General features: G+C 34.6%; 1 protein-coding gene across 8 annotated transcripts in view; it reads right to left on the bottom strand.

The window, feature by feature from the left end:
- LOC134533294 (large ribosomal subunit protein mL39) overlaps window positions 1-25,849 on the bottom strand; it is a 191,545-nt gene that overhangs the window by 35,286 nt on the left and 130,410 nt on the right. For all 8 annotated transcript variants that reach the window (XR_010075293.1, XM_063370765.1, XM_063370764.1 and 5 more), the window contains one exon: window positions 23,341-23,412. Coding sequence is in view for 7 of the 8 variants with exons in the window: in XM_063370765.1 (XP_063226835.1) it covers window positions 23,341-23,412 (72 nt within the window). In the remaining variant the exon portion in view is untranslated. The remainder of the gene's footprint in view (window positions 1-23,340; window positions 23,413-25,849) is intronic.

Here is a 25,849-nt window from a genome sequence, read left to right as displayed (position 1 = left end):
ATATGTGAAGAATACTAATAAACAGACATATTTCCTTAAAAATTGTCTGAATAATTTTTAATTTCTATATTTAGAGTATAAAATTATGAAACAACTGACTTTGCCCCCCCCCCCCCCCCCCCCTCCAGGGAAAAAATCCTGTGGGAGCCTCTGGACAGCATCACTTTTTGTAATCGAAACATTGAGGAAGCGAGCTACCAGCACATGATGTTGGTGGGGGGAAGCAGGAGGGAGCGGATGACGCGCGGGTTGGCGGAGATAGGCTGCTGTTGCCAGCTCCTTCTAGGAAGGTCACTCACACCCTCTCCCCGCCAATGCCACAGTGTGCTTGGGAGATGGAAATGAGCTTGTACCAACCTCTCAGGCTAGGTGCGAGGCAGACAGTTCTTCATTTACAGTCTTCAGTTCGTTAAAGGATAGCATACTGGTCTGGTTTCTCTTGTTATTTAATGATTCTGTATTATGTATAATATTAATTGAGCAATGAACACTGTTATTTTTAATTTTTATATGAAATTGCCAAAAATTACATTTTAAAACCAACGTGTTTTATTTAGGTGTAATGTTCATTTAGCCACTTAAGAAGTTTTAACTCTGTAAAAATTATTTGTTACTGATGGAAACTAACTAATTCAGTAATACCCAGTTACTAGTTTTTCTACAAATATTTGTGTTAAATTTATGTACATTTTTCACAAAATCTATTTTATGTGCATAGCCATATCTTCAGACACTCCACAAAAGATTTACTCATATCGCTGTATCTTATAAGACACTTTTTAGACACGTGTCTTCGGAATCCATAAATTTTTAGCCAATATTTTATTACTAAGAAATTATGATAATCTGAAAGAATCATTACTTATTTTTCATATATTAGAAAGAAAGATAACTAAAGAAAATTATGGGTAATATATACCTATACAGTTTTGAAAATTAAGCAAATATATTTTTGTTTTACAAAAACATACCCATAGTCTTAGAAAAGATTGAAAAACTCTCAGCTAACATATTAATGAACTGAAACTAATTAAAAGTATTTGAATTTGGACATTTAATTTTTGTGTAATACTTCAGCTGCGAAGATGTTTATGGATAATTTATTGTTTATTATGAGATTTTTCTCCAAGCAATAGAACATAAAACATGAATCAGTCTAATATGAGAAGCTCCTAAACTTAGTTGAAAAGGATAATAATAACAACAACCATTTAAAAACGTTAATGTGTGATTATTACTTTAACAAATTTCTTTGGCCGGAAAATACTTATTGTTACTAAAACAACCGTTACCAAAGTAAAGCAGTATTTCAGTGAGGTGCATAATCATTTTTTGATGCATTCAACACAGTCGCCCTATTTTTTAATATCTCTGATTGTATAAATATGTTATGCCGTAAATTGTTTCTTCATATGAACGCTTTATAATTATTTACTTGGAAATAGATAGCATATAAACCATAAATATTATATGCAAAAAATAAAAACCATATATGTTTTTATTTTTATTTTACCCATTGTTAGATGTTGCCACGGTCTGACTACTGGAAAATTATTATATAATGTTATGCTCCATTGTCCATAACCCCAAAACCGTATGTAACTGAAAAGTTTATATATTTATATAGCTATATAAATTCCATTTTATATGGACATGATAGCTATCGTAATTTTGAACAAATAACTTTCAAACCAATGTATAAAAAATGGCAATGATAAATATCGGTCAAATTAGTTAATTCCACCCAACGGGTATAAATGGGCAACGTTTTTTGAAAAACAGAAAAATGGTTATTTCTTACAACATATGACAAATATTGCTTCTATTTCAACGTAGGAGTAATACCAAAAACTGTGTTCTAAAATAATGTTTAATACAACCAACCCTTACTGAAAAGGAAGGAGGGGGAGAAACAAGCTTTGAAGGACAAAAGAAATTCATAACTCCCTTAGTAGGCATGTCAACGAATCCGTTTGAATTGTTTGTAAATCTTAGATGTAATTTTTATCTAAGACTATTGTCAGAAAATTTTTTTATAAACCAATTTGCCGCTAGTGGATAAAAAACACGGAGAGAATTAAAAAATTGAAATGATAGTATCTGTACCATGTTAAAAACTTTCTTGTTACTGTAAAACCTCAAAATATTTTCTACAAATTACGCACTATGAACACGATTGAATACTTTCTTAATTTTTTTTCTACCTCATGTTTATATTGCCAACAATTTCTTCAAGGGGTGAAAATAACAAGGGTTGAAAGACAAAAAAAAATGTAGTGGGAATACTCTCAAATCCAGAATAATCTATTAAAGAATCATAAACATGATCCAAAAACTTGAGCTAAAATATTCTTTATGTAAGGAACTATTAGATTAAGAATGGGAAGTGATGGAACTAAAATATTTTAAGTTTTCTTACTAATTGTATTGTATTTTAAACATTGTTAATATTATCCAAACCTAAGTCCAAAGTAAAAATGTATAGAAAATTAACAACTAAGGTAGTATGCATAATACGTAAAATCGTTCTAAGTTCTTCAATGCTGGATGCATTAAATTAAAACCATTTGAATAATTTTCACTCTGTGAAAAATGAGAAAATATTAAATCTATCGGTTTGGAGTATTTAATAACATATTATATAATGTTACATAAAGTAATTTTTTTAACGTGCCATAAGTTTATAAAAGTTTCTGGAATATTACAGAATAATCAGGAACTTTGAAATGTACCTACGCCTTTATGCTGTAATTTTTTTTTTTTAAATTAGGATTGGATTGCCACTTTTAGATTATGTAGGAAATTAAGTGAAAACTAACCTTCGTGCGCATGTACTGACTTCACATTAGATACCTATATGAAGAGATCCAGAAATATTTCGGATTCATCTGGCGTCTGGGTGGAATTAACAGTCCGACATGTGCTAAAACGAGGTTTGCTTTTCAATTTATTAGCGAGAACAGATTTTTTTATCTTGTTAATCGACACAACTTGATTCATTTACTTTCTCTACTAGCTTGGCATCATACAGACTGGTATTTGAGTCAAAAATTCAACTTTAATGATAAGCATTGGCCTTGGGCCCCGAAACACGAAGGTAAATATGACGTAATATATCAGATAATGATTTTTTATTTTTTATTTATAATTTTTTTAGGTTCTCTGGCTTCATTGATGTATACAAATCAAAAACAACTGCAAGCTATTATAAGATGAAGTGCAGACAGGTTCTTTGATGTAAAGCTCTAAGAATTATAAAAATATATACATTAGCTGAAATTATTAAGTGCCCTTCTAAGATATTATCGGATCTTACAAATATCATTAACAGTTTTAAGATTTTTCACAAGCTAAAATGGGCCTTGTGCAACAGTACAGAAAAAAGCTTCTTGAAAAAAAAAATTGAAAACTGGTTAAATGAAGAAATGGTTTACCTGCTGCCCCAGTCTCTTCATTGAAATGGCGACCGTATAAATAATTCGATGATTTGAGTGATCAATCAAAGCACCGGGAAAAAAATGGAGCTCAGAAAGAAAGTTCCTGTAGATGAATTAACTTACGCAGAGCAATTGGGTCATCGTGCCGCAGGCAATATAGATATGGCTAATAAGTATACTTCCAGACAAAGTCTCCAACCAGAACCACAAAGTTTCGGATGGCCGCTGCCATTGTAGGGCTAGATCTTGAATATATTCTCCGATTTTAAATAATATTGAAAGTGATATCTTTGGGTTTTGATATAAGTGTCGAAAATTTTGGTACGTACACCATAAATATTGCATAATATTATGTAGAATTGTGTGCCTAGCAACCTATGTCATCAATAGTCCACAGTATATTAACTCATGTTCCGAGGATCACATTGCATGCTTTATTTCCGAATAGTCAGTTGTCGGAATAAGCAGCCGAAGCGAGAAATAAACGTTTTATTCAGTACAGAGAAAGCTTCTCCAGAACATTTTCCAGGTTGGACTTTAATGAGGATATTTTAAATCGCTCGCGTTACCTTCGGACCCATTTTCACTGGCATGAAATCTAACTTAAATAGAAAAAGGCAGACAATATCAAAGAAAGTCTTAGAGTTTTTTTAAAAAACAAGCTGGTTCTTTTGATGATAGTTAAAATGATGATGAAATGTAAGTTATATCTTTTGTTAACGAGTGTCTATTTATTTATTAAATATGTAATTTTTAAGTTATTTTACGACTTTTTTTTGTTATATATCCAATCCAGTATGTAGGCAGTATAATATTGTTACGATCCTACCAAGTGGGTTCGAGAGGAATAGCCCAATTAAAAGATTAATTGTTTAAATACTGTTTTATTGTTCACTATTTACACTTTGCTCTCCGCACTATATACAAGTCTGTTCCGCTCTATCGAGTCTCGCAGTTCACTCACACACACTCCAGCTCTCGCCACCAGCCGCGCCGCCGGCCCAGTCCCCACTCGCAGAGGGAGGTCGGCTCCAAGTAGTCGCTGCTAGCTCCTGAAGTCGTCGCGCCGCTGCCGCAGCCCTCGCTCGACTCCGCACCACCGCTGTCGCACGCCTCTAACTATCGCACGATTGTCGCCAGTCGCCGGGTCGCCCCAGCACTCAATATTCTTGTCTCGCCGAGACTCTCGCTCGCCAACGCACACTGCTCCAAACTATCGCACGCTGTCGCCCCTATACCAGGGAGAAGGCCCCGGTACCACTCTTGACTCTCGCTACGCCACTCCTCCCTTTTATAGGGACGGTCCTCCACTGTCACCCTTTCTGGCTTTATCGAAGGTTTTAGACGTCGACGTACCGAGATGCTGCTGGAAAAATGACGTGGCACGAAGGAGCCAGGGCGAAGGGGTACCGCTGCCGAATGGCCCAGAACAAGCGTCGGGGCGCACTGGTATGCGTGAAGCGTCAGTAATTTGGGCCGCTTTCAGTCAGCAAGGCGGCTCCTCTGAAGCTGGCCTTGCCAACCCGGCCCTCTGTGTAACTGGGTCTCCGCACTGCCGGGGACGTAGACCAGTGGCGAGGAGGGCGGACTAGACTGTTCTGAACATGTCAAACACGTCGGCAATTCAAGCCACCTGGCCGTCCGCGGACCACAACGCAGTCGTTACTACATATATATGGGTTAAGCTTGAGTAAAGAGCTACAGGTATGCATACGTATAACTTTCACGAGTTTTTTGAAACTGATTGCTTTTATTTGAATAATTAATGCATCTCCATACGAAAAGCAAAAAATATATATTTTTGGCCAGGTTTGTAACTGAAATACCAATCTATGCTGCATTGTCTCACAATCGCAGAGGGACATGCCCAAATAACTGCCTTTCAATCATTAACACTGTGAAAAAGTATAAATATTTGCATTCTAGCTTGCGACCAAATGAATGCGCAGAATTTCCGTTTGTCTTCGAGCCTATATACGGTCTGATGTAATTGGCTGTGATTGGATAAGCCCTTTTTTTAGTATTTCGTTTCTGGTTCAGGTAAAATAAGGTCAATAAATTTAAGGTTTGGAATCCAACTGGTTTTGTCTAATCTGGCCATCTAGTCTGGCATAGGCTTATAGATTATAAGAAAATATTTATATAGTTTCCATGTTCGCATATTATATAACTGTGCAAAAATATTTTAAGGGTTTGAATGCCGTATATGTGAAATAAGTATCAAACAAATTTTAAAGTCACAGGTAGTTTGTTTGGAGTTCGTTCAGTGTATGCTTACCTTGATTGTAATCTATATGAAACTTTAATTGGATTGTATACTGGAAAATTGAGGCATTCCACTTTATATTTTATTAAACTTCTTCAGGAGCGATGGAAGTATTATTTAAAGTCTGAATATTAATGCAGCGTTTTTGTGAAACATTGTTCTGAATTGATAATATTCTTGCTTCCTAACCTTTTCAAAGGAAGCGACAGTAGGAACCCGTCTTTTAAAAGTCAATTATCTGTCACCAAATATATTACTAAATCATACACCACATTATAATTATCTATGACCCCACGAACGAGGAAATATGTTAAGCACAAATTAGAATAAATTATTTTTAAAAAAGTTTAAACAAAAGTTGTGTGTGACATACATTTTTTACTTTGTAGCAGTACATATGTTTATAATCTAAGGTTGTAATATTATATTAACGACTAATTTAATCTTAGTTTTGATATTAACTAAACAACTTATGGTCTGAGTATTTGAACTGTGACAGATATTTAAGTATATTTGTAAATGAGTCATAATATTTTAATTCATGTTTATTGTTCCTACTTTAATAACATTTGTAATAAATGCCGAAATGTTAGAATTATTAAATACTTTAAAAATAAATGAAATTAAATAAAATGTGCACTGTGTTATTTAGTTGATACACTGTATAAATGATTTTGCCAAGTAGTAATAAGAAAACATTTTAAAAGTGTTTAAGGATACAATTTATAGAAGATATACATTTTAAAAGGCCTAGAAATTATAAATATAATTTTTAATGCTGTAGTTGGGGTCATGAAAATCTAAATATAACATTTAATTGTGTGATTATTTTAGATAATTATCTTCTATACTTATTAATAGAGGTTAGAATTGCCAAAAAAAATTATTTTCTATCACGTGTAAGAGTGAGTTACGCGCGATATTTTTCTAATGTAACTGAAATATTCATTTAAAATCACAGATATTTGTAAACTGGCACCTTATGGCAAGCCCACGTTACTGGCGAGGGGTACAGGTGAGGAGGGTGGCCCGACCCTCGAACAATGTCGCTCTCACAATAGCCATTCCAATTCTTGAAAACCAGCCTGCTCATTGATCCCCGTCGACACCCTTCGGCACCCGGCGCAGCGCCAGCTGCGAATGGCCCGCGACAATAATTCATCATTTATTTTAAAGTAGGTACTCTATTACGTTTTCCGTGGTATAAAAAATTATGCTTGTACAAAAGTCAGTCTAAACCAGTTAGCGCGACATTAAATATTCACTATTATTTATGAAAATAAAAAATTACAATAATAATATGTTGTACATATTTATAATAATCTTCTTGTAAATTTATAAAATATTTCTTGGCAACTGGCTTTAAAAAAATCTTTCCTAGAAGTACGATATATATGAACAAACATTTATGAACGACATAGGTCACTCTAATTCTAATTAACTTGGGACTTTATATAGATTTATATAATAATACGTTTATATAATTATTCTATTTTAATCTGTTTCACATTCCAGTTCATATTCAATGTCTTGCAATTTTCGGCATGTATAATGTTTTTTTATATTTCTTTCCAAAAATACATATTAAAATATCTTTAATTAATAAGAATACTTTTGCATTTATCTATTAATGTCATATTATTTAATATTACAATAAAAGTCAGGCCCTATAACTTCAATAAGTTAAAAAAAAAACATATATATTCTAATATAATTCATGCTTATAGTCTTTAAAGTGTGTTATTTATATGTGATTGTGAAAGATTTGAATGTGCTGTATTTTATAATTAAAAACGCACGTTAGTGCAATAAATGAAAAGGTAATATATTGTAAATATATAATGTCACGACTGGGAAGAACCCACCACAGATAGAGGAATTGTGTAGCAGGACGTGTAGCTCCACATCATCCTTCATATGTATGCAGGTGCTTACCGAGTGAAACACACGTAGGGAAGAGAACCAGTTTAATTAAGAATTGGTTCCAGAATTATTGCTTCACATATGTTAGGTCATTAGTGCCTTACTGTATCAATTGATGTAATAAACAATAAAATAAGAATACTGCTCTATTGGATGCAAAATGGATTCCGACCGTCCCGGGCTTCCAGGGCTGATACTCTGCTGGGTGACAATGAGCCTAATGGCTCTGTTAACAGTTGAAAGCCCTAGCTAGGCACGCGCCTGCTATCTTTAATGAATGAGACAGAGCTGGCAACACTGGATGACCATGTGGTCCCGGTAAACCCCTCTCTCTAGTAACCTTGCCGGTAAACCACCCCCCCCCCCCCCCCCCCTTTTTCTCCAAGAACAATACATGCTGTCTGTCTTATCTCTGTCCGCGATCTCTCGCTCTCGGCTTCTCCCAAGCGCTACCTGGCGACCATGATTCACAAACGTGTCCTTGAAGCTTGCCCTATTTATATAGGAAAATACAAACCAAACATAACAGTTGTAAATAGCGCAAATGTGGTAGTTCTTAGAGAATTATGACTACAATAATTAGTTATATGTATTAGTTCTGGTACAGATTTAAACAAAAGTGTGCCCCAAAAAAATAAAATTGCACATGCATATTGTTTTCAAAGACAAATTCTGTACTGGTTGACATTACACTGACCATTTGAGACATGCATTAAGTTCATCAGCTAGTTTAGAGCATGGTATAAGGGGGAGAGTTTGTCGAAAATCAGAATACAATAAAATGAGTACACCATCAAATAGCTGTTCATTTTCTCACCAACCTTTAAGTTTGCGATAAAGAGCTTGTAGATCTTTTTGTTTGTGAGGCATATGCATTCGTCCCATATAAAGAGCCTATATGATTGTAGTACTTTACCAATTCCAGAATTTTTGCTGAATTGGCATGTTGTTGCCACGATTCCAGATAACGAAATTTCCAGCAAAAATTTTAGCGGCTCATATTTAAACACTCCCATTTAACCTTTGTCAGACCAGTCACCCCAATCTTTCCCTCTACTGGATCTGATTTTTGCCAATGCAATGCATGTCGTGCAGTGTACTCGTCTAACCCCGCTTCTAACGCACATTCACTGGCTGATATTCTCCTCCTCCTCTCCGTGTCAAAGAGTGCTTTCCCCAGCGGACTCTCAGATCAGGCAGTTCCTGAGAACCCTCCTTACGTGAGCGAGTTTCGGACACGAACACGAATCGTCTTGCCCAAGCTCTCGGCACGTCCCCAGGCTCGGTAGAGCCTCCTTTCCGACTGAGGTTGCGAGTTTTCACCCCCCCCCCCCCCCTTCATAAAAGGCTTCACAGGGAACATTGGCCAGAGCAATGGCCTGGGCCAATAACCCCGACGACTCAAGGCTAAGACACAGCCTTCCTAACGTATGGCCACGCTACACCACTGCCCCTGGCGACTTCTGTTATAAGCTATGTCCGCTAGTCCTTTTGCCAGTCGCCAGAGATCGGTACCTGTCCCTCCCTCGATTAGCCCCATGTTGTAGCAGACAATTTGAGTGAGTCGATATTTACTCGTTTTGGACACCTCTCAGTAGGTCGCGCGGACATCGGCCAGTACTACCAACTTCGAGATATCGAAGTCAGAGTTTTGTTTATTTACCACTCGGAAAACTACGGACTGAATCATATCATCGGCGAGACGCCCCGCAAGACTCCTGTCCGGCCGTAACTAAGTCAGCTCGGCAAGGGATGCTGTCCCTACAAGTCTTTTTAATTAGTTATTATCCCATCTACATTCATCGTAGAAGTATTTATGCTTCAGTAGTTATATTTAACATATACATATATTTTTTTTTTAATTATGGAAACATCCGTGACTTCCGTGATTTTGCGATCTTCGGATCCTGGCGAGCTACGCTTCGAACACTAGAAGCCACCTCCCTGTCTGACAGGGTCAAAGGGTCCAAGAGCCATATCCGGACATAGCAGTGCCTCCTTCGAGTCCTCCAGCAATCAGGACGACTAGGGCGCCCTGAAGACATAAAATATCTGTTTCGGCCAGCGAGCACCAATCCTCCGGTGCTAATTTTTTTTTTTTTTTTTTTAAAACTTCCCTAACCACTTTTGCATCACGACGTAGACAACATCAAAAACCAGAAATATTTATTTTGGGACTTTATAGCACTTATTGATCACTCTGGGATTGTTTTTTTTCTAATGTTTTATTTCTTTATTTTTGTTTACCGACGCTAAATGAAACCTAATATTCCGTTTAGGACCGGCCCATAATTTCAGATATTTTACAAGCCATATTTTTAATTATGTAATTTTAATGAGCTTTAATGTAAATTTAATAATTCAACGATTTAATAATTTAATATAATTATAATATATATGTGAATCAATAGGAGGTTATCAATTTCATGTTATAAGCATTACCAGTCAAATAAACATATAGATACTAATATCTAGACGAAATCACACCTCGTTTCTTTTTTCTTTTTTTTTTTTTTCTTTTTGAAACTAAAAGAATCACCGTTACAGCAGTGTATGATAAAAGGTTAGCATTGATATGTAATTTAAACTTATTTTACAACACTGCACAAACGTAACAAATGTCAGCCTCATCCGCATAGAGCCTGCCTCAGGCGAGGAAACTGTATGCATCTTTACATTTCTTACACCAGTACGTAAAAATAATCTTCTGGTATTTTTCACGGTACATGGCTGAAAACAGCCCCAACACGACCAAAACAGAACCACGCCAGATTTCAGACCAAGAAAACTGACTGTGAATCCCGACAACCCATCAGATACATAAAGAAGGTTAAATAAAGTAGTAATATATATTTTGTTTTGTAAAATGATCCGCTGAGTTTTACTTTATTGTACTTTTTATGTAACTTAGTTTATTAACCAAAAACAAAACTCAATTGAACAGATATACCTCAAGGATGACAATAGGTCGTGTCATTTTAAACATAATTTAAATCTTGCAATATTTAATTTATTTTTATGGGTTGTCAGGGAGTTATGATTTTCGGTCACGTGACTAAGATCAATACAATGGATTGCATTTCAACTAGTGACCTGGAGTTAACATTTGAAATAAAATCGCAAGCATTTGATTGCTGCTTAGTTCTATAGCTTCTTCAGATACCAGCCATAATTTACCCATGTCTTTCGAGTATTCGAACTATGTGATAAGCATTTCATTACTTAAGACCATAGTAGCATTTTTATATTGAAATTCACACATTTATTTGAAAGTAATTGTTATCGTTTAACAGTTAATCAAATTTAAAGCAAAAACAATAAAATTTAATTCGATGTAGCAAGAAAATGATTATTACAATTATTGAACGAATTAACACCTTCTTTATTTGACATGTTTAAAATTTATTTTTAATACATAATCAAATATTATTCAATGTTTTAAATTACAACTGTCAGTATGATACGTGCTGATATCAGGTTTATGGACGAGAAGGACACAGTTTTGCCATAAAAGAAACAAATGATCTCACTACACATTCACCATATCTCATTTCCAACAAATAACAGATATCTGTAGGCTTTTTTTTGTAAAGACAATATCAACATGAATCTTTTAAAAGTATGTTCAAAAAATCTAAGAACTTAAATTTAAAAGCTGCAACAGCTGAATTCGATGTCTTGGAAATTTCTGGAATTTGCGGTGCCAGTACAAACTTATTGCTTTCTGGCTGACGTAATATAGATATTTAGTAAGTAACAACAAAATATTTTGGAGGAAAAATCTAAAACAAACCTTTGTAGGTATGCTCGCATCCACGATTATTATTGTTTCGAGTTTTAATATATAAAACTCTTTAAGACCTTTGGATTTTTATTTGTAGGTATGTATCAATAAGCGTTACAAGAATTCTGAAAGTATTTAAAATTCTTTCAGATAATTAATATTAACTAAATTTATTTCATAAAGACTTTATTTAATAATATAAAATGAAGATTTACTCAGAATTTAACTCATGCCAATGGTAGGCTATGCTATATTTTATTTATTTAGTACAAAGTTATAAATAAGAACAATGATCCACAATACATTACCTAACTATTTTTTATAAAATACAATCATTATCAAATTGTGAGTATCAACAATAGCACTCTAAAACTTATAACAATTATTTAATTCTTATATTAAATATTATTATATTAAAATAATTTAACTTTTATAGCATCTATCCTGAAGCATGTTTGCAAAAATATTTTGTTTATGAAATACATTAATTAATATTGGTTTATAATTTTTCATTAAAATAAATAACAGAATTTTGAAAAATAAGTGTAAATTATAGCCGATCCCTCGCGGGTTAATGCAACTTTTCGATACACAATATTGTTGCCAAACACATAGGCCTATTCTAACAATCTGTCATCCCATATAGAAAAATTGGATAGTGCGTTTTGTTAAGAAAGCATACAGCAATCGCTGCTTGAGTTGTAAGATTGGCCTAATAAATTATTTGATTACAGTGAGTTATTTAAAATGGATTTTTTTCGGGAGTAGTAATATTTTAAGAAGGTAGTAAGTATGTCTTAGGAGGTATTGTATTTAAGGAACACTGAAACATTGCTTTTGTTTACTTTAGTTATTATTGGTTTATTGTATTTTTAAAAAAAGTTAATATGTAGTTGAAATCATTTAAAAATATTGTAAACTTAAATCTCATTTATCGCTGGCACGAAAGTTATAGAATCTGGTATTAAAATATGGTAGTTTTCCGTATGGCACAATTCCGCCTCGCCTCTTCGAAACAGGCGGAAAAGTACCATACCAGAAAGGTGCCATACTTTAAAATCTCATTTATCTATGGCACGAATGTTATTGAATCTAGTAGTAAAATATGGTAGTTTTCCGTATGGCACAATTCCGCCTCGCCTCTTCGAAACAGACGGAAAAGCACCATACTGGAAAAGTACCATACTGGAAAAGTACCATACTTAAATGTATAATTTATAGCTGCCACGAATGTTTTTGAATCTTGTAGTAAAATATGGTAGTTTTCCGTATGGCACAATTCCGCCTCGCCTCTTCGAAACAGACGGAAAAGTACCATACTTAAATATATAATTTATAGCTGCCACAAATGTTTTTGAATCTTGTAGTAAAATATGGTAGTTTTCCGTATGGCACAATTCCGCCTCGCCTCTTCGAAACAGACGGAAAAGTACCATACCGGAAAAGTGCCATACTTAAAAAGGACACGTGCTGCTATCTGGCATCATTTGAGTTAACCTAAGAAACTGTTGGAGTTGACAGCGCTGTCTACAGACGAATTCTCCACACTATTCTGAGAAAAGAGGCGTTGTAGTCATTCCATGGAGTGTGTAAAAAAATATGGCACAATTCCGTCTCGTCCTTTTCCAAGTATGATACTTTTCCAGTATGGTACTTTTCCGTCTTTTTCGAAGAAGAGAGGCGGAATTGTGCCATACGGAAAAGTACCATACCAGTATGGTACTTTTCCAGTATGGTACTTTTCCATCGCCCCATAATGCCAACTAGCGCTGGCTACATTTTTATAAGCGGAACACTGCGGCGACGCAGACGAACAGATAAATGTTATAACGTTTAAAAAGTCTTTAAAAGAAAATTTACACATCAGACAACTTCATATTTCCGTTAATTAAATAAGTGGTAATGTACGAATAGATATTAGATTTCTACTTTAAAATACATTGTTTTATACGGGAAAAAATACCTAAACAAAGAACTTGGAATCTAATAGCGGGACCAAAAAACACTATACGACGTTTACGTGAGTTTTCATATCCAAATTTTGACGCCCTAAAATGTAGGTGCGACGATTATGCGATAGAGGGTAATATACATTATTTGCAGCCCTAGAAATATGATAAAGCACTGGAAAAAAAATATATAATTGAGGTTTATCTATTACTTGTCTTCTTACAAGTACTACTATACTAGTTAAGAGCAAAATCTAGGAAAGTGACATTCTGTACATACATTTTTAATCAACTATTAAGAATGTTTGTGAAAGGAAACCAAGCCACAATCTCTGTTCAAACGGCATCAACGGTTACAGCCTGTACCTCTCCATCACTACTTTCTTGTACAGCATTTCATTTTAGTGAAGATGTACAAGGAATCAGTTCTAGGTTTAAACTGTCAAAAAGAGCACGGTGAACTGGAGAAATTAGAGGTTTCAATTCTGGGAGATTTTTGAGTTACGCATCTTTTATTTTCACTCCTTTTGGGTAGAGTTCAAGTGTAATCACCCCTGGCCATCCAATGCAACGCTTTGCATAGGTCACTCTTCGAATGGAATATCTTCTTTCATTGTTTCCTTTAATAGCATAACAAATGGGTTTCTTTTATCAACACGAATCCATCTACAGTAGAATCTCGTTATAAAGTACATCAATAAAGCCTCAACTTTTATACTTAGTAATGAAAGTACTTTATTCTGAAAGTTACCTTTAAAACGTAGTATGTATTTTTGAATTTTTAAAAATAAAGTAGTAGGGGATCAAATGTTACATTAGCTTGGAAGCAAATATTTGTAAAACAACAAGAATTTTAAAAAATTACTGAACTTAACACAGTAGCCTAAATTCTAGGCCTACATATACAAAATGACAAATGGGTTAAACTATTTTGCAGATATGTACATTTATTGGGATAGAATACCCTCGTCATCTCCTAGGCGAAGTCTCTTGCGACCAGCAGATAAAGATGACTGTTCATACAGTTTAATAATTTTTTCGCGATCTTTTATTATTGTTGACAGTGTAGTGGGCACTAAACCACACGACCGTGCCACATCTGCATTTTTCCTGCCTTTGTCAACTTCTTTTAAAATTTCCACATTTTCCTCCAAAGTAAACTGCTTGCTTTCTTTTTATCTTTTTGGCCATCCATCCTGATTAAAATATTCAATCAACAATATTGTTTTCCTCGTGCCACGTCAAACGTAAACAAACCTCTCATCCATAGATAACCATAGCTGCGCACTAGTAGCGTGCGTCGAGAGCATGGCTGTGCCAGGCAACATTCCGACCTTCGTGGCACAACAAAGAGTGTCGGCCATGTTGTGACACCAAACAGTTCAAAAATTAACCTGCATAAATTAACATTATTGGATTTTCTATTTTGTATATAATTTAAAATAGAATTTTTATTTAACGTTTGTATCTGCGGTAATTGAAACTTTTAAAATGTGCTCTATAAATAACCAAAAGATGGCGCAGCTAAAAACAATTGTCTTGAAGAGGGGCGAGACAGCAATCGATTGTTTAGATCGTCTCGTGCACTAAAGTGTGTGATCCATGGAGGAAGAATGGCGCGCTATCCTGTACTATGATTCTATGAATCGTTGATACAATGTTTGTTTTCGTTTTATACTTGTTAACGATTCTTGAAAGTGATAAAAATTAATCGTAATGTACATTAATATTAAAGAACCCCTGCACAAAATCAGTAACTATCATGTAGAATTTTCCTGATAACTGGAAAAGAATGGTCGTTGTATTGAAAGGTAGGATACGTTTTTAACGTTAAAGTGAAATATTTTTACATTGTTTACATTGGTGTTTTGAGCGGGAATTTAAAATCATACGTTGAACTGAAAGATACGTTATTCTGAAGTACGTTGTAACGGAATTTCACTGTAATGGTTCACCATGCTATAGCGTTACCATCGTCATCTTTGGGTGCTGATATTTTTGAGTATTTATTTACAGCATTGATGAATAGAAAGTCTTCTTTTGTCATTCGCACAACATTAAATTTTTTCAATGTTTGCTTTACAGTATCCATTCAGTCCAAAGGAACATAAACATTGTTTACGAATTTTTTTGCGTTCTCCATAAGCCCAAAATCCTTATCACACTTCATTTGTATTTCAGAATGTTTTTGTTGCAATTTTGACCACCACCACCACAGTCACTGTATGCTGTTATATGTTTAACATCTTTTCAGTTTTCACAAAATTTTATTAAGCATGATCCAATTTCCTGTGAACCTCTGGAAGCATCATTCTCACCCCACATGAACATTGCAGCTATTCCTGTCCACAAAACTTGTAAGTAACAAATCTTGTTGCTAGTGAGTGTGGGTGTCGGCAAAGATTGATGCAGGTCGAAAGTAAACACAATAATGATGCTGTCTTGTTCATCTCTCAATTTGTCACTTCGTTTTTGATGAACAGCTTTCTGGGCTCGTCTGTGATGTAATTCCTGCTCTTACTTTAACTTTGCTAATGCTGGCTCACCACTTGCATGTTTAATCATAACTGCAAATGTGTCACACTTATTACAGGTGTCAGTAAGACAATTAAATTAAAGCTTGTATTAAACACATTTCGGTAACACCACTCTTTTACTGGTTGATAGCCTAACGCACCATTTACAATAGACTTTGTATAATTTATTCAATGTTAGACCTGGAAGAAGGCACTTGTTACTGCAGTGCCTACTGTAATGACTGGTGTACCTTGGGACGAGACGAATATGTTCTTCAGTATGATCCACAGATTCTTTGCTCACTTTATTTTTCGTAACACTCTTCCCACATCCATCTTTGGGTGCTATCCCAGCTTCACTTGTCTTGTCCATAGCAAGATCAAATCTGTTGTGTGAAATTCCTAATGTTTTAATAAAAAAAAATCTTTGCACACACTGTAACCATTAAGCATGAGCATGACCAGTATAGACAATTTTATATTTTGTAATGGCATCTTTTTTATTTTGTGATTAGGTTGCTTAACTGTAACACAGCAACACAAGAATGCGCTTCGTAGATTCCAGTATCTGAACCCCCAAAATTCATCAAACACTTTCTGAAATGACGCTGTACTGAAGTTGTAAACACACTTACAGCAATAAGTATATTTATCAATGTTTCCCATAACCTTAGCTCTTTTAAGTATGTTCCGATGGCCTACATATTCCTTTTCCTGTATTACGTTATCTTTTATTTACATCAGTTCTCTGGCCTTGCCGCTTTCTTTTATGGCCTCTTTCTACTGTTACTGCTTTTGTTACATTGGCATCATCAGCTTTAGATGATGGCAATGCCACTATCTTCTTCAAGCAATGAAGTACTTTCATAAGCTGTTAACAAAGGTTTTTGATCAGCGGGAGGTGTACAGTCTTCATCTTTATCAACATGATCCATATCTTCAAATTCTGACCTCTAACCGGTAAATCAGGACACATGCATTATTTTATGTTTATTTGTTTATATTTCAATATCATTACATTCTTACTATCATCACCTGTTAATGCAATAGAAAATAAACAATTATATTTTAACAGTGTTTTGAGGTTATACAGGATGTCTACAAAACCAGCTCTACAAAATTCCCTGACTTTTCCCTGTTTTCCAGATCAAAATTTGTGATTTTCCCTGACCTTTCTTGTAAATTGTAAGATTATTTTTTTAATTTTGTTTCCCTAGTTTTGGTGTGGGAGAGTGTGTGTGTGTGCGTGCGATTGCATAATAGTATCTATACGGAAATAAAAAACATATATTTAACTGAACAGACCTTCGGTGCATTGTAACATGTTTGCAAATAATGAAAAACTTAAACTAAAGGCAAAGTAAACAATAGTGTACTTACCATGCAATACAAATGTTTTAACTTTCAAAATAAGTTTAAGTATTGCAAGCAATAAAATATTATGCATATAGATCAACAATACCATTTAAATGTAATCCCAACATCTGTACTAATCCACACACAAACATATGACCACACTGAAATAACATAGCACTACGCAGAAAAATTACTGATTCCTCAGTGTGTCTATTTCAGCTTCCAAACGACTTGCTTCCTTTGCAGCATCTTCCAGCAATTTTTTTTTTTCCTCCAAGTCTTTCACAGCAATTTCAGCATACCTTTTTTGCTACCATTCTTTTTCCTTGGAACAAGCATCAATGGACTCTTTAGCTTTCACCTCTGCATACTTTTTGGTGATAGGGACATCTCTCACTTAACCATAGGATAGGACAGCATCATAGACGATATGCCGTGCAATCAATGAGGTCTCCTTCTGATTCGTCATTAAACACTCAGCATTTACAGAAAAACCCCATTCAACGTTCGAGTTTCCATGTGACAGAATCATGATCATCTTCATTACTCTTAGAACTGATGGATTACTACCATTCTCTTGAAAAATGCTATTCCAAAATGAATCCAATCGCACTGTACTTCTTGTGTACTTCTTAAGAGATACTGTTACAGAAGGAAGAGAACACATGCGCTGAAATTCTGTAAGAACATTGTCAGAGGTTGAACCAGAAAGCCAACGATTTTCCGTCAGAATGTCAAGCAGAGAAGTCATTCGCCGTGCTCGAAGTTTGGGATCAGCTGCGACAGAAGGATCAAAGCATGTAATTGCTCTTGTCAGTGGATAAGCTAAAGAACTACGTTCCAACAACTTTGACACCATTTTCGCTAATGCATTGCGACAATCACGACGGAACTCCATAATCTGAAGGTCTTTAGTGCAGCACGACATGCAAACCCTATATCAATTTTTTCAAATGATGTTAGATTCTTAGTATCTTTTACATCTATAAATTTAGGACTACTTGCTGTTTTAAGTACCTCTTCTTTTACAAACCTTGTCATTAGGTTGTTCAAAACAGATGTGAGAGCACTAAGCAAAAAAGAGGCCAAAGGTAGAACTGATTGGAATAAAGTGAGAAAAGATTCAACGTGATTGGCCAGGGTTATAAAGAATGCAAGCTTTGCTTCTAGTAGGGGATCTTTAATAGCAGCAGAAAGAGTTTTGAAACTATCAATTTTTGGAGGGTAATATATTAATTGCCTTGAGAATTTCCCTGACTTTTATGAGGCTAGGTTAAATTTCCCTGACATTTCCCTGACTTTTCCAGAAAAAAAATATTCCCTGACATTTCCCTGTTTTCCCTGTTTTCCAGATTTGTCGACACCCTGTTATACCTACGAACTGGCAAATTTTCATGTAGGCCAAACAAAACAACATCCTTTTTCATTATCACTTCAAACATTATTTTATTACAGTGTACATACATTTTAACTTACCACTCTTATTATTAGTAAATGCCAAACACCTCTCTGGATCACTCTCTTTCATGTCACAGATTTTCCAAAGATTCTATCATTAATTCCATAGATTAAAGTAGTGGTGCACCGATGCGGATACCGATGAATTGTAATCTGCGATTATGGGTACTTACCGATTAATCGTAATCGGCGATTATCTTAACGATTACTTTGCGATTATCTACATCCCGGCGAATTAAGTAGGTTTTTACCATGTAATATTTTCATTTTAGGACGAAATACGGTAATATTTGTATATATTACAAAATACATCTAACTCCGTCATATCAAGATTACAGATATTTCGTTAAGTTTAATAGATCTCATTGCCTCGAACAATAAAAAATACATTTTTCCTACACGTTTATTTATGTTTCGTCTTTTGTTTAGTGGCCTTGTACATTACCTATAGCCAGAGACGTAAAAGAGATGGCACGCAATCAAAATATAAGCAGTTGCAGTGGATTCTATGACAATCGATCTTTTCGAGTCGTAATAGCAGTTCAAAATCATGGTCCCGATACCTTTCAGAGTTTATCACTGCATATGGGCGTCTTTGGTAACATTATCCGTTGTGTTATTTGTATGTGACGTGAAAAGTGAAAAAGTATTTATAATTTTATACATTCAGTCAACATTAATAAAATCACATGTGCTAGAATATGTTTTGAGTCATTTTTATATAATTATAGTGAGATGGCGACTAGGGAGAAAATAAAGTGAAGTGTGGAAACATTTTTCTATAACCTCAAGTGAACAAAATATAGCAACATGTTTACATTGTTAAACTGTAATTTCTCGATGTAACCTTATGTGATAGTCGATAATAATGCTTGTTTTCCGCAACAAAAATTTACCCACTGTAAATTACAATTATTAGACTGTAGTTCAAGTTGTTTACAATAACAAATATAAATAGAATTTAATTTACACTTTGCAATGACTTAATAGTGTATTTTATATATCTTTATACTGTTATTATAACTGTACAGTAGAACCCCGATTTTGCGAACACTGATTTAACGAAAACAGCGATTTAACGTAAAGGTTTTCAGGAACCAACAAAAATCACCAATTTATTAAAATAATAATATAGATTTCCAAAAAATGCAAGTAAATAGTAATGGAATCTTATTAAAAAATACACTCTGTGGTGTCAGTAATAGAATGGAGGTACTATATATTAATATGTGCCTTTGCAATCTGTCCAAATACGAAAAAATTAAAAAAATTGTTCAAATTGCTTAAAAACTCCGGGCGCTGTAACTGAATTGCGTAGGTGCGTGCCATTGCGCGCGCCTGGATAGATAGACTGTCCGCAACACATGACGTCATGAAGGGTTTCTTTGTCCGCGTCCGCATCCCCCTCCCCCTCTTCTATGCCTGGCTTGACTCACCACGTTATCTTCCAAATACGCCCGCATAGTAACAGTGATAGCCAATAATCACACGTTTCCAAATATTCCCTTTCCCATCCTCCAGGTTTTTTCAACTTGTGACCACGTCACACCAATACGCCATTATCATTATTCTCTAGATGTGTAAAAGTAACGAAAAAAAGCGTACCCGTATGTATTCGTTACTATAACAATTAGTACTCGTTACTATCGTATCGTTACGTTACTCGTTACTTATGAAACCGCATTAAAAAGCTACCAACGAATCGAGTCGTATTGCGTACGCGTACATTATGACGTCGCGTAAATAATAATAAATAGAATATAAACAATTAACAATATTTGATAATTAACAGTTTTTGTTAACCAAGAAACAATTAAATCTCATTAATGCGGCTTTTTTATATTATCTCTTTTAAGATAACAAAAAAAATGTGAAAATACGTGATAATAAAAAACAAAAACATACATATTTCTAATTTGTAAACAATACTTTCTTACGTTGTTTCTGTTCCAATCTCAAACTTTGTCTACACACACAATACCTTTAATAAACAGTAAAAAACTTGGACGACGAATTTCCAAATTATACTTTACTTAATAAACAAACATCGTTCTTTGTAACGCAAATTCATCGAATATGCACGCGCATGCGTAAAACATACGAAAAATGCGAGTAACGAGATGCAGCCGTGTGTAACGTTTCGTTACTCGTTACTAGATGGCGCACCCGTTACTCAGTACCAAATACATACAGTTTGCTACAGCTCTATATTCTCAGTAAGAGCTTTGTGCGCGGTGTTTAGTTTTTGGAATACGTTTTTTAAAAGTGCTGCGCAGCTGAGCGAACAAAGAGAGTCAGCCGGCGGCCACGCCGCGCCGTAACAGCAGCTGACCGAGTACAATGACCTTTCTCCGCGTACGGCGCGCTATGGACGGTAAATTTCCATCAATTTGCGGCCTTTTTTTTTAATTTTTTACTGTGACGCAATGTGTATGTAGCTCGTTTTTGTTATAAACTCTGCAGGTTGCGACTGTATTTTAATAAACTTTAACGTATTTCTTACACTTTACATATTTTTAAACTTTTTTTTATGCCTCATTTTTCACGGTTTCTAAAAATCTGTATGTACGACCGAGATGTACGTACGAACCGGGGGCCATACGAGAGAGGTCAAAAACGTTGAAGATGGAAAGTTGACGAAGTCTGAGATAGCACGGCAGCACAAGATATCAGCGTCGACCCTGTCTACGATATGGAAACGTAGGTACGCGATTATGAGTGCAGGGGTCATTGAAAATCGGTAAATCGGATTTAACGAAACATCGATTTAGAGTAAACATTTTCGGTAACCGTAGCACTTCGTTAAATCGGGGTTCTACTGTATTCTCAATTTTACCTAATCTTGTTATTAAATTCACATGGGAATAAAAAATTTTGTGTGCATTATTACACTTCAAAAAATTTGTTCATTATAATCGGTAACTGAATCGGTATCTGCCGATTATTGCTCTCATAATCGGTAATCGAATCGGTAATCGGTAAAGTCATGTCGGTGCACCACTAGATTAAAGTATAAACAACACTAACCTACTTTAGTTCTAAATGGAAATGCCACTCTGCATTGCAAGTTAAGTGCAATCTGTATTCATGGTGCTACATGATTATTGTAGCCTGAATTTTGCCCTTAAAAGTTAACATACTTTGCTTATAAAACATGTGCTTAAATAACTTTTTACATTAATGTCACCTGGTTTTTGTTTTCAGTCCCTCAATTGTTATAGATTCTATATTTTACATAAAAAGGACTATGAATTGTATTGTTCTTTAACCCTTGTTTATTCCAACCTTTGCATCAATGGTTGGTTGTATCAAAAAATGTTTAAAACAAAGTTTTTGATATTTTTAAGATTTACAAATTTAATAGCATGCCAACTAAGGGAGTTATGATTTTTTTTTTGTTCTTTATCACTTTTTTTCTCGGCCCTTTGCTATAATGTTTGTTCAAATAAAATATTAATTTCGACATAAGTTGTTGATAATATTTTAAGGTTTTACACTAAAAAAAGAACAGATTGAATATAATACATGGTATGGAAATTATGAATTTTTTTTAATACTACCCCTGTTTTTTCATCCCCTTGCTGCAATGATTCATTTCATAAAAAATTGTTTCAAAAAAAAAATTAAATAAAAATTTTACAATTTACAAACAATCTGAATGGATTCGACAAGGAGCTATGACTTTTTCTGTCCTTCTGCCCCTTTTTTTCCACCCATTGCTATAATGGTTGGCCGTAAAAAAAAATTTTGAATGCAAGTTGTAGACAATATTTTAAGGTTTTAAAATAAATAAGAATGGATTTAATAGTGTACTTGGTATGGAAATTACCTATATATTTTTTTTTATCCTGCCCCTTTTATTGTCATCTCCCTGCTGCAATGGTTCGTTTTATGAACAACTGTTTTAGACAAAAGTTTAAGGAAAAAATTATCAATTTACAAACAATTTGAATAGATGACAGATAGTGGTACCACTAAGGGAGTAATGAATTATTTTTTTCCACCCCCTTGCAGTTATGGTTGGTCGTATAAAAAATGCATTCAGCCAAAATATTTTGGCATTAATTCTATGAGTTATAAAATGTTCAAACAAATGTGATATTTTCCACATTATAGGAGTCAGAACTATTTTCCTTTTTGAAAAAAACCTTCAAAACATTTATACCCCTTTGGTGGAATTTTTTCCATTAACAAACTCAATCAAGATTTTTCATTACTGTATTTTATGTATCAGTTTGGAAGTGATTTTTGGAAAAATTACGGCAATTATCGTGTCCATAAAAATTTAATCCACACACACACACTTTTGAGTTGACGGTGGTTTTGGGTTCTATTGACCATGAAACAAAAAAAATATATATTAAAATTTTCCATAAGTTGCACCATGGTAACAACTACAGTAAGTAGTCTTCCTTCTAAATCTGCCTAACATGTATCGAGTTATAAGAAAACGATTAAAGAGTCTTGTCCTGTCGAGTACAAAAACTCAACTTACAAATCAATTTCAGGTTTACCTACACCCTCGACTCGACTCGAGTTTTCGATTCTAGGCCCAGCTCTAATATTTAATGAATTTAACACACTTCTAATGTAGATGACATGCAAACATTTCCTGAACCTAAAATGCAGAGCAACCAGCAGTGTAACTCACCAAGATTCCTTTCGGCAGAGCTACGCCTTGAAACCTGTACAAACTTCTGCCTTCTCTCTCCACCCTGTGCACCTGACACACACAAAAACTATGTTTTAACAAAAATATCCATTAGAAAGTTTTTTACAAGATAGTGCACCATTATTCTATGTTTGGTGGCAACACTGTAATTAAATTACATAATGAGTTTTATATTATTGTTTAACTATCTGATGTACAGATACTACTTACTCTAGAACATCTGGTGCTTAATTTTCACAAATGAAATTTTGTCTTGTACTCTTTAGTAAGAACTGTGTAGTATTTAACTCAGTTATTCTCTGTTATTTAACAGAAAAAAAAGTTATTACTGCTCAACAAAGATTATTCAGCTAAGAAAATTTTTCACCAGCCTCTTTCCATTCCTGCGAGCAGATGAACAAATTTTACTTCAACAATGCAGAGTAAAATATTTTCTATTCCTAACTTGCACTTTTATAGCATATTTACTAATTAGTGCTTTAATTGTAAACAAGAAAGAAGAAAAAACCAACAGCCAGTAAAACATTCAAAGACCCGTATAGAAGATGACATTCCCTACAACTATTGTTGGGAAGGAAGGGCACAGAAAATATTTTTATCTTGAGGATGAAACACCAACATACAAACTTGTGCAAACAATATTGAGACAAAAAAAGAGGTTAAAACAAAAATCCCACCAATAACACTAAAATAACGATAACTCGTCTCTCAAAGTTGAATACAGTACAAAACAGAACAGAGTTGCTGTTTATATTGTCACAGAATTTTTACTTTTTGTGTAACCTATTTTTGTTTTTAAAAAATTTTAAATTATTTTTGATTCTTAATAAAAGCTCTTGGTAGATAGGTAAGATAGGTTCGCTCGTCTCCTGGTCGTGCTTCCCGACAGACTGGCCTTGAGCGAGGCTGCTCTCCTGCTGCGGGCCACACCGGCAGTCTGGGCCAACTTGCAGGGATGCCGAGTGCGTGGTTAGTGTTCTACAGATCTCTTCACAATTTCCCACATCTAGCTGATGGAGACAGCAGAATTACAAGCTAAGTCAATTATAATTGATATAATTTCCTGGGTCTCACTTTGGTGATTGTTAGAGGTACTCGAATTTCGTTAATGACGAAATCGCGAAATTTTACTAACGATTTTGGAACTACATTCTAAGCACTTACAAATTTGTTTCCAAACGCCTATTTTGATTTTACAGCATTTTGTTTTCACGAAATAACTGGCGATGCTGCGAAATTCATTACTATTTGCGAAATTATTGTTGTTTCACGAAATAACCGTGAAATGTCAGAATTTTAACACGATATGAATACTGTATTAAGTTTCACAATAATACTTTTGCTGCAAAGCGTATTCGTTTAGTAAACAAAAACATCGTAAGCCATCTTTATTATGAGATGCGCCATTGATAAGTTGAAGCAAAATAAATACCAAACACTCGACCTGAAAGCGGCAACCATTTATCAGCATTCCTAGCGGGATGTGGATGAAGTTAGCCGTTTGGCCATATTCGTTTCCATTGCAGATACTTATCTCTGTTCCGTTGTTGTATTGCTTGTAAATAACAACAGAGAGGTTACGGGATTTTAATGTCACAATACGCCGGTCATGTGAAATGACCAAATGAGGTTTGAAAAGATCCTACGTTCCATGAAAATACATAGTTAAAAGTGAACGAAAATAGGTAGTTGCGGTTTGTTTTGTTTGAAGTTTACTTGGTTTACTTGATACTTCTTAATGCCTAAGGTCGTATCAGTGTTTGAACACGCTAAAGAATACGAGCATGAAGGATTCACTTGTTTTTAATAAAGAAAAGCGGATAATGATGTGTAAATTTTGCAATGCGGTAGTAGATTGGAAAAGGAAAGATACGTGTGAAAAACACCGCAAACAGCGAGCATCTCATTTAGAGAAGAAAAAAAAATTGGTTGTCTGTAAAGTCGGTTTACGGACGATAGTTTAACGTGACAACGTCATAACAAACATTAATGAAATGATTGCATACTTTTATGAATAAAATTGAATCATTTTTATTGAATTATCACTATTTTGTATGGATACAAAGGAGTGAAATGAAATCTACAATTTAATTGATAAATTTACTTTTATTTGCACTCATTAATTCAAATATGTTTATTACTTTAACGAACAGATTATTTTAACTAAAACTTTTAAACATGTTTGCTATTTAACTTCATCCAATCTGTGTTATTCTGTTAAGGATAGGACGATGATAGGAGAAGTAGGAAACGAATGGGAGTGTTTGAAGGATGACGTGAAGGAAAATGGCTTACCCAACACCAAGATGTAGTCAAAAATAATATATTTGCGCCACGGACTCTGCAGCAATGCTAGGAAGAACGGGTTAGCAAAGAGCAATGAAAATGTTACATTGAAATGCATGAAAACAGAATTACCCCACAGACTCGGTCGCAATGCTAGGAGGTTCAGATTGCAAAGAGCTATATAAAATGAGCATAATGGGGC

This window comes from Bacillus rossius, chromosome 6 (genome assembly GCF_032445375.1).
Source record: "Bacillus rossius redtenbacheri isolate Brsri chromosome 6, Brsri_v3, whole genome shotgun sequence".
Taxonomy (NCBI): domain Eukaryota; kingdom Metazoa; phylum Arthropoda; class Insecta; order Phasmatodea; family Bacillidae; genus Bacillus; species Bacillus rossius.
The sequence above is the reverse complement of the archived record's forward strand: the minus strand, read 5'-3'. Positions and strand labels throughout refer to the sequence as shown.